The sequence below is a fragment of the Dasypus novemcinctus genome, chromosome 3, assembly GCF_030445035.2.
Source record: "Dasypus novemcinctus isolate mDasNov1 chromosome 3, mDasNov1.1.hap2, whole genome shotgun sequence".
NCBI classification, from domain to species: Eukaryota; Metazoa; Chordata; class Mammalia; order Cingulata; family Dasypodidae; genus Dasypus; species Dasypus novemcinctus.
Window position 1 is genome coordinate 12783209 of NC_080675.1, and position 10940 is coordinate 12794148.

At 46.9% G+C, this 10940-nt stretch overlaps 1 protein-coding gene across 1 annotated transcript; it reads left to right on the forward strand.

Annotated features, from left to right (window-relative positions):
• Positions 1-255: 255 nt before the first annotated feature.
• Positions 256-3010, forward strand: SERPINA1 (serpin family A member 1). Its single transcript, XM_071211964.1, is given in 5 exon segments — positions 256-331; positions 334-740; positions 1163-1252; positions 1254-1326; positions 2694-3010. Coding segments are annotated over 5 exon segments (963 nt in total).
• Positions 3011-10940: the final 7930 nt, after the last annotated feature.

Here is a 10940-nt window from a genome sequence, read left to right on the forward strand (position 1 = left end):
AATGGTACCGAAGTCCCCAGGAAACTCAAGATTTTAAAATGAGTTCATTCTTGTAAAGTGTGTAGAATAGGGCTAGGCATATGGAAAGCACTATGTAGCTGGCTGATCTTTTTCTTTTCCTTAGTGATGACATTTATCAAATTGCTTAACAAGGTCATTGCTAATAAACTCTGGTTCTAGTCCCTCATTCCACTGGCCAGGGGGTCTCCATGTGGCTGACCTCGGCTTGCTGCCTCCTCTGCCCCTTACAGGATGATGCCATCCTCCATCATTCGGAGGCTCCTCTTCCTGGTAGGCCTATGCTCTCTGGTCCCCAATGCCCTGTTGGGGAACCCCAGGGTGATGACACCTGGGAGACAGACAGATTCAAGCATAAGGACGACCACCCAGCCAGTCACAAGATTGCCCCAAACCTGGCCAACTTTGCCTTCAGCCTGTACCAGACAAAATCTCATGAGTCCAACTCCACCAATATCTTCTCCCCTGTGAGCATTGCCACTGTCATAGCCATAGTTGCCCTGGGTGTCAAGGGTGACACTGACACTGAGATCTTAGAGAGCCTGCAGTTCAACCTCATACAGAGGTCAGAGGCCGAGGTCCATGCAAACATCCAGCATCTGCTCCACACCCTCAACCAGTCAGACAACCAGCTCTAGCTGACTATGGGCAATGGGCTATTCCTCAACCACAGTCTAAAGGCAGTTACTAAGTTTTTAGAGGATATCAAAAAGCTGTACCAGGTGGTACTCTTGGCCCAGTGGTTAGGGCATCCATCTACCACATGGGAGGTCCACGGTTCAAACCCTGGGCCTTCTTGACCCGTGTGCAGCTGGCCCATGCGCAGTGCTGATGCATGCAAGGAGTGCCGTGCCACGCAGGGGTGTCCCCTGCATAGCGGAGCCCCACACGCAAGGAGTGCGCCCCGTAAGGAGAACCACCCAGCGCGAAAGAAAGTGCAGCCTGTCTAGGAATGGCGCTGCACACACAGAGAGCTGACACAACAAGATGATACAACAAAAAGAAACACAGATTCCCGTGCCACTGACAACAACAGAAGCGGACAAAGAAACGAGATGCAGCAAATAGACACAGAGAACAGACAACCGGGGTGGGGGAGGGGAGAGAAATATATAAATAAATCTTAAAAAAAAAAAAAAAGAAGCTGTACCACTCAGAAGACTTCTCCATCAACTTCAGGAATGCTGAAGCAAACAAAAAACAGAACACACATGTGGAAAAGGCAATCCAAGCAAAAAATTGTGTGTTTGTTCAAAGAGCTTGATGAAGACATACTTTCGTACCTGGTGAATTACATTTTGTTTAAAGGTAAGGTTACACAACCATTCTGAACTGATTCCTACGGAAATATCCCAAAATATTAGCCAACACTGTTTTTAATTCTCCTTGGATGCAGTATGGGTTGTAGCCATGCATCTCAGGATGTTTTGAGAAAGTTTCAAGAACATCAAATAAAAATTTTTCCTTATTCAAATAAGTTTGGGGAATGGTAGGTTAAACAGAGTCAAATCTTACCTATCTCAGCAGAACTCTTCCAAGTCTTTCTGTCTTAATGCTCATGAAAATCTCTACTGCAGATGAGGCGGTGCTTCAGAAAATAGAGAGCAGGAGAAGAATTATTAGCAGAGTGTTGGAAGGCATGTTCCAGGGCACACACTGGGAGAAACTTTGCTAGCAGCAGGGCATTGCTCAGGAGTCACAAAGACCTGGATTCAAGTCCTGGATCTCCCACATATCTTTATCATGACCATGGGCAAGTCTTTTTCCCTCTCTGAGGTTCCAGCTTCTGTCCACAGTGTGGATATGAAATGCTCTTGCTGTTAAGATTCTGGAAAGGCTGAAAAACTTACAAATTAGATGGGATTGTGCTGGGCATAAAGTGAGGTAAACTGATGTGAAATCAGAGCTGCCTTCTAGCCTCTGAGAGTTTAAATCTCAGGGACGTGGCTGCAGGGGGCATTTGACACCCCTGTATAAAGCCTACCATGGAATCTGCTAGGGGAGTGGGAGGTGCAAATGAAGGCTGGTCTGGATACTTGCCATGAAGTCTCCCTTGCTCCCCAGGCAGAGCTTTCGCTGGACAGTGCTGAGCTGGGTGACATGGGGCTGGTCTCTTTCCCTCTCTGGTCTCATCTCCTCATACTGTTCAGGGAAAGAAATGGGCTCAGTGGTCCCCAAGGCCCCTCTCACTCTGACTTGTCCTAAGCCTGATGTCCTCCTGGCATGGCAGAAGAGAGAGGAGGGCCTGGTTTCTGAATTTCATACTTAGTTCTGGTAAGTCTTTTGAGTAGGAACTGATTATTGAGTTGATGTTTGTGCCAAGTTATTTCTTGGTGAGCTTTAGATCCTACTCGGTAGTTTTCACTTATCATCCGACAAGTCACCGTCAAACGTAATTTCCAAGTAAATATATTTACTCTGTAAAACAGTATGTATAGATACAGCCATCAGTTCTGCCCCCTATCTGTGTGCCTCTAAGCATCTGTGCTATAGAAATTCTGGAACTTTCTCTACCCTCAGAACATCTTCACAAAATCCCTCTTCAGTCCCCTGTATGGATTTCAGTTTTCCCCATTTTACTGAAGATGAAGTTGAAGAATCAGGGTTCTTAGGCCAGAACATTGAACTAACCCCTCTCTCTTCACTGGCTGACGTCCACTTGACTCTGTCTCCAGGGAAATGGGAGAAGCCCTTTGAGTCTGAGCACCCTCAGGAAGGGGAACTCCCTGCAGACAAGGAGTCCGCGGTCACCGTGCCCACGACATCCCTCCTGGGCGGATTTGAACTGTATCAATGAAATGAGCTCTCCACCTGGGTGCTGCTCACGGACTGCGTGGGGAGTGCTACCACCTTCTTCATCCTTCACGACCTGGGAAAGCTGCAGCACCTGGAGGCCATGCTCACCAAGGAGCACCTCTCCAAGTTGCTAGAAAAGAGGTTCATGAGGGGACTACCCAACCTAGGAGCTGTGCAGAGCTGCCTGGACCTCTGACCCATAAAGGGAGTAGCCCTAGGATTAGGGGAGGGTGGGCCCACACCCCTTAGGACACAGCTGCCTTGGCTGTCCTGGTGCCTCCACACACAACTCTGCGCTTGCGTCAGTCAGCACTGGCCAGGGTTAGTGGAAGGGGCTGTTGCAGGTTGGGGGGGCAAAGGTCCTGTCCTCTGGGGTGTCCCTTCTTATTAAGATACTGACCTTTCCACATATCCTGCACCCTGTTCTGAAGGCAAAACAAAAAACAAAAAAAAAGAGCCAACACAGTGCTATGGTAGCATCAAGAATGGATGGTGGCTTCCAGGCAATGGATGAAGCTGAACTTGAAGTTAAAGGATAAAATGTCACGTGTGCACTGAGGAAGAGCCTGCTTGGAGGAGGCCCTACAAAGCAAAGGCCAGAATTTGGAATGTTCGGAACATGTTTAAGGAATGTTGCATGTTCTTCTCTCTCTAGATCCGTTTGGTTTTTGAGCCCCCAGGAATTCAACGTCCTTGAGAATATACCCTAATATGTACGTACCTGTATATTCATAAATACAGCTGCCCCTTTGATCAACTATTTTATTATGTAAATTACAAATAAACAGAAAAAAATGAATAAATGCAAGGTTAAAATATGAAGCTAGGGTTTCATCCTGCTGGCCCACCACAGCCCACTTTGGAGCTCCCTGAACCAGGGGTTGAGTTCAAGAGAACGGGGATGCATGGTGTGTGGCCCATATCAGGGCTCCATAGGGTGGGAGAAATACGCATGCCTTCTGGACTCAAAATACGCATTTCCAACCAGGAACTCTCAAACCCAACTCCTTTAGTAGCAGGTAACTAATCCCCAGGTAGAAAAGGTTCCCCGGATCTTGGTCTCTGTCATCCACCCAGGACCCCAGCATCCACCATGACCACCGTCATACTTATTCTCCATCCTCCCTCAAACCTGGTGGTTGGCTAAGGCACCCAGGTGGTTCTAGAAAGCTGTTACCACCCTCCTGGGTTGATGGGAGTTAAGGGCAGCAGCCCAGCTGACCTGACCACCGCCTACCTGGCCTGCATGTGGCTAAACTTCCAGGTGTTGCACAGCACCTGGTCTGCTTGTCCCAAGCCCTCCCATGGTCTTCCCAGAGCAAACAGAGCTACTAGGCCAGTGTAGAAGGGCTCCAAGTGCAGCCCTTGTTGAAGAGGGCCTCATGAACCCTGGCCATGCTCACAGGCCCTGCTCAAGAACTACAGAGCCAGGAAGCACTGCCAGGCCTCCCACCTGGTGGAGTCTGCTCTGTGGGAAACAAAGGCATGCTGTTTCCATGGCAGCAAGTTACTTTCTGACCACTGGGTCATGCTGTCCCTAGAGATATATATGCAGGTGGCTAATCTCTCTGGGAAACAACATTCCAGCAGAACCCAGACTTGATATCTCAAGTAACTTGGGCAACAAGATTTATGAGTATATTTGTTTCAATAACATAATAGAACATCTTGGGCTTTAGTTACTATCTTATCCACTGTGCACTGTGTTTTCATTAATGAAGTTATGGGAATAGTTAGCTAGGATAGTTGCTGGTTCTCACGATTGCTTGGGGTATATAAAGAAAGCTCCTGATATTAATAAATTTGTCTGATGAGCTTGAGGCTTCAATGCTCTCAGATCCCCTGATCCCAATCTCTCTTTATCTTTCATTCCCGATACCCTTCGGGTCCGTGACTCTGACACTACTCCCCCTAAATTTGCAAAGAAATGTGCTTCTCCTAGAGAACTGTTTGCTCCATCCACACAAATGCTCATTAGACCAGACTCAGAGATGAGTATCACTCTACTGGCATTGCTGAGTCAGAAAAATTTGTTATACAGACAATTATGGTTAAAAAACAGAAATCTTAATGATTCAAGCTAATAGATAAATGTTTAACAAATTCCCTAGCCAGTGTCCTGTTCTCCAGAGTTTTCCCAGACTAGATACTTAGACTACTATTAATTCACTGAATGTTAGGAACACGGTGAAGCACCTGGAATGATGCTGGACACCAGGGCCCAAACATGGTCTCGAGTTTATTTCTACCACTTAGCATTGTGTCATATGGAGACATCACCTGACCCTTCTAGCCCAAGAACCCCTTCATTTTTAATGAAATCTACCTTAGAGTTGGCATGAGGTTCAAATGAAATGTTGAAGACAGCTTTACAGAGATAACAAAACAGGCTGAAATTTTGTTTGTTTGTTATCTATAGCACTTTCTATGAGCCAATGTAAGGAATAATGTTTTTTTCATTTATAGCACTTTCAGTGTTTGCGGAAGCTTCACAAACATTGTTCCATTTACCCCATTACTGCAGTGTGAAGTTGTGAGTTATCAGCTGAGTTCTTTTATGCTCACCCTACCAATGAGGAAATGGACACTAAGAGAGTCCCATTGACTTGCCCACAATCTCAGAAAAAAATGGACTTTGGGGCCAATAGGGCACGACAGCAGGCCAGATGTGAGAGGCCCGTGACTGCGTCCTTGGCAGTGATCAGCCCCATGGCCCAGTCGCTGGCCTCTGCTGAGTGTCACAGGCATCAGCCATAGGCCTAGGAGTCTGACCTGTATAACTCATTTGCTCCTCCCTGAAGACCTTTTGCGGAGAGGCCAAGCAGATACATCCCCTTGATCTCTGATGGCCACTGGACTCCTACCAGCTGGCCCTTCCTAATGGACTCACAACCAGCCAGTTCTCTGGATGAGCAGGTCTGGCAAGAGACCAGGCTGGAGATGCTATCAGACATCAGAATGTAAACACCTTGTCTGAGCCCTACAGGTACCTCAATCCTTATTTCATAAGGAACAGAGATTTCCTAACCCTTTAAGGAGCCTAAAAGAAGGAAGAGTGGGGTGGGTATGGCAGCCAGTGCAGCCCCAGCCAGGTTTTCTGAGGATGAGTAGGATTTGCCCAGTAAGTTGTCCTGCCTAACTCTTCCCCTGAACTGACACCGTGTGTGGGGGCTGGGAGGCACTGTGCCTGGTTCATCATCTCCATTCTATTAGGGAGGAAACTGAGGCACAGGGAGTGTTTGCCAGAGCAGAGTGTGGACCCCAGCAGCTGAGCCATAGCCATCCTCTCTACACAGTAAGCTGGCATGGAACGAGGCCAGGAGAGAAAGCTCGCAGCTCAGCAGAGGGGTCTGTCCATGGAAAATGCTGGCATGTGGGTGCTTCCTGGTGTACTCTTCCACTTTCTACCCCACACCTGGACTGGGTTCTCTCTGGCCTGAGTGTTCTGTGCCTGCATCCTGTTTTCTAACCATCCTCCTGGAGGAAGAAGGTGCCCTTTTAGTTTCTCCAATGAAAACTCCTTGCCCAGAATTGCAACTGCCAGACCCCTGATCCGCTCCCTCATCTGTTCTTTGGGTCCAAACCCTCCTCCCACAGTGATCCCCTAGGCCTTGGCTCTTGGTTAAAACAACCGACCTAAAAGGTTGCATGTGTATTCATTAACTCTCAGTTAACCACGACCATGATCTCCTTCTTGTCTGGGTTGTGACTCTGTATTCCTCTGTTAGTCCCTCCCTGGTGCTGTGAGTTTGAGGCCCTCCTTGTGCTGCTTGTATATGCCCCTGCCAGCTGTCAAGGTTGGCATCTAAGTACTTCACTCCCAACAATCCCATTTTGTCATTTAGGTAAAATGAGGTTCAGAGATACTAAAGGATGGGAGATAATGACAGATCCTGGATTAGAAGTCACTTGTGTCTGAAGCTAAAAGCTTCCTTCTCACCCCAGCCCACACACACCTACTCTCCTGGGGACACCTTCATCCTACCTGCATTAGTGCTAAGCACAGGGCCAGGAAAAAGTGGGTCCCTGAGTGGATAGTGATTGCAGGGACCTCTGTCCAAATGTGCACTTGGGGCCTCACTCAGCTAGGACCAACCCATTGCAGGACAGGCTTCTGTGGGCTGTGAGTCCACTGGTGTTTAGTGGGTTCAGGTACCTGGCTGTGCTGAGAAGGGTGTCGCAAAGCTCCAGGAGGGTGAGAGGACTGCAGGGTGTTTAGTCACACTGATCAGAGGAGGGGCTGTGATCTCTTGAATGGACACCCCTCCCTGACTGGGTCAAGTACATTTTGTTCCCAGTGTGGGCATTTCAGTGGGGACTCTATTTGCCCAAACCCTCTGTGAAATGAGTCAAGCTTCTCTTCCTTCAAACAGCAAGAGGCCCCCAAGTCTGCCAGCCTGCTCTGAGCACCTGCTGCAGGTGCTCCAGGGCACACTGGGCAATGTGCGCAAATATTTTGCTACTGAAATGTGGATGAGGGCATTGCCAATAGCACATACTGGATCGAAGTTAGGGATGCTGCTAAATATCTTGCAATACCCAGAACAGCCATCCAGATCAAAGGAAACCCTGGCCCAAAATGTCAACAGAGCCAAGGCTGAGAAACCTTCACATGCTCTGTGACTGGCGCTCAGTAGAAGCCTTTAATCCATGTTCGGTGACTTTCACCATGAAGAAGCAGGTTATACACATGGACACTTCAGCCACGGGCTGAGCACAGGACCTGAGTGAGAACTGTGCAGGCCCTGCTCTGCCTAACAATCTGTGTGCCCTAGAACAAGTTACCTAACTTATCTGTGCCTCACTTTCACATCTTCACAAAGCAGATAACAAGACATACCAAAAGCCTAAAGAGAAACTCTGTGAGTGGCTGGAGGAAGAGAACCTATACCTTTTTAGCCTTAGAAAATCAAATTCAGACTCTAGTGGTCCAAACGTGAGGGCTGTAGTTGGTCCACGAAGGGAAATGTCTCCCCAAGAACATAGTCATTGCCTTGGTCTGGGACTTCCTGGGTCCTGGAGTGACCCCTAAATCAAGATTTTGAGGACCTGCAGTTGAGCCTTGTGCAGAGATCAAGGCTGAAATTCATGAAGACTTCCAGCATCTTCTCTGTATCAAAAACCAGCCAGACAACCAGCTCATCTAATCACATGCAACTGGCTCTTCCTCAACAAGAGTCTAAAGGCAGTGGCTAAGTTTTTGGAGGATGTCAAGAAGCTGTACCACTCAGAAGCCTTCTCCATCAACTTCAGGGATACTAGGGCAACCAAGATACAGATCAACACGTACGTGGAGAAGGTAGCCCAAGGAAAAATTGTGGGTTTCATCAAAGAGCTTATGAAGACAAAGCTCTTGTGCTTTTGAGTTTCATTTTACTTAAAGGTAAGGTTATATAATGATTATGATCTAATTCCTTGGAAATTTCCCAAAACATCACAAAACACTCAGGTTTAAATATTCCTTGGCGGAATGTTTCCCATGTATAAAGTCCCGAGTTCACTCCCTGTTACCTCCAAATAAATAAATAAATAAACATTCCTTGGCGATGGCACATAACAGTGCGTCAAAACATGGATAGGAAAGTACTCCAGAGATAAATAACAAAAAATAGTGCATAGGGAAGCGGTCTTGGCCCAATGGGTAGGGTGTCTGCCTACCACATGGGAGGTCCGCGGTTCAAACCCTGGGCCTCCTTGACCCGTGTGGAGCTGGCCCACACCCAGTGCTGATGCGCAAGGAGTGCCGCGCCACCCAGGGGTGTCCCCCCCATAGGGCAGCCCCACGCGCAAGGAGTACGCCCGGTAAGGAGAGCCACCCACCGTGAAAGAAAGCTCAGCCTGCCCAAGAATGGTGCCGCATACACAGAGAACCAATGCAAGATGACACAACGAAAAGAGACACAGATTCCCATGCCACTGGTAACAACAGAAGCGGACAAAGAATATGCAGCAAATTGACACAGAGAACAGACAACTGGGGTGGAGGGGAAGGGGAGAGAAATAAATTTTAAAAATTGAAAAAATTTTTTAAATTAAAAAAATCAAAAAAAAGGGAAGGAGACATTTGAAAAAATAGTGCATAATCAAATAAGTTTGGGGAATAAACAGAGTCAAGTCATCTTCTTCGCTGCAAGACGTTTGAGAACATTTAAGTCCATCATGCATTGCAAATTAGTCCTAGGGAGAGATAGTTAAGTATTTCAAATAATGGAGCCTGAGAAGAACTTCTAGTAGAGCATATAGAGGGAATCGTGTCTGGGACACTCACCTGGCCCACGCCCTTCTGGGATGACACTCTCCTTCTCTGACCTGCTCCAGGGCAGCCTTGTGGGACAGCACAGCCCAATTCAGCCTCCCCAGCCTGAGAACCACTTGTTGCGGACCTTCCTCACTCCCCCCTACCTTCAGCTTCCCTCTTTTTTACAAGGGTCGTTTGAAGCCATAACCTGTGTCCAGAGTCCGTGTTCTCTGCCTAACTCTATGCTGGAGGGAGCCGATGGTCTTTCAGTTTCTCCAATGACAGCTCCTGACCAGTACTCTAGAAGACAGCCCGCTGTTCCCCTCCCCCTTCTGCTCTCTGGCCCCCGACCCTACGCAGGGGGACCTCCTCAGCCTTGAACACTTGGTTAAGGCTCCTGATCTGAAAGGTTCTGATGCATTCACCAACTCCTCAGGCACCCCTGCTGTCTCTCCCTCACCTCCTCCCCCTCGCTCACCTGGGTTCTTGGCGCTGTGCTCCATCTCTTGGCCCCTCTCTCTACCTGCCTCCAGCCCTGCGGGCTGGAAATAAACAGCAGTCATTTCCAATGAGGGGACAAGCAGGCAGGAAGCTCCAGCAATGGCAGGCTCGGGCCTCTCTTGGGGAGGGCAGGAACACCTGAACTGAGGGCTTCGCGATGCGTAGGAGGGAGGCAGGCAAAGAAGGCGTGAGTGAGGAAGGTTCAGCCTGGAAGACCAAACCGTGGCAGGGACATTGTCAGGCAACATTGTGGAAGCCTCAAATCCTAGGTAGATAAATGGTGTTGGGACTTTGGGGTAAATCAAAGATTAAAGCATTGAAGAAAAGGAACCATAAATGTTAGAGAAGAATGCATGGGTCGATTTACTTCTTGATTTGAAGTAAGACATCTAAAGACCCCTTGAGTAAGTCCTTTCTAAAAAGAAAACCTGGAGGTCATAAAAGCAAAGACTGATGTTTGGGTTCATAAAATGCAAAGTGTATGTCAAAAAAATGCCATAAACAAAATCAAAGGACCAACTGACAAATTTTATGATAGATATACAAAGGGATAATCACATTAATGTTAAGGAACTCCTTCAAATTTATTAATCCAGTCAAAAAATGGGCATAGGCAGACACAAAAGGCGAAACATTGCTATGTTCTCACTAATATGAATTAAATGCAAAGACTAAACAAATGGAGTTAAATCCTAGACTATAGGTTACTAGAAGATAGGATGAGGACTAAAAAGGGATACTAGTGCTTAATGCATGAAGAATTTTCAATTAGCTTAACTGTGTAAGTGTGGAAATAGAGTTGATGGTAACATGTTATAGTGAGTGTAAATAACACAGCTGGTTTGTAAATGGGAATGTGGCTGAAAGAGATAGTCTAGGAATGTAAATGTCAAATGAAAGAAAGCTAGAGAATAATCTAGGGATGGGAACAGAGTGAACCCAGAGGTGGATGAGGATTGTGGTTAATAATAGAAAAACAAGAATGTTCTTCTATGAACTAGAACAAATGTACAGCACTATTACAAGGTGGTAAGAACATAGTGATGCCGAGGGAAAACACAATTAATGTTACTAAGGACCATCCATAGTTAACAGCAATATTGCAATATTCTTGCATCAATGTCTAAGAAGTTACTATATCAATGCCAAATGTCAGTTATAGAGGGGTATGTGATTTTTTCTTCTGCACTAAGGAAAATGTTGAAAAGTTTACTATGGCAATGACGGCACAAGTCTGGGATGAAAGTGAGAACCGTGACTGTACACTTTGGATAGAATTATAAGGCATGGGACTGTGTAACAGTGAGCCATGTAGTGGAAATGGACTGTGGTTAACAGCACAAATATGAGGGTGTTCTCTCATGAACTGTAAAAATCGTACAATACT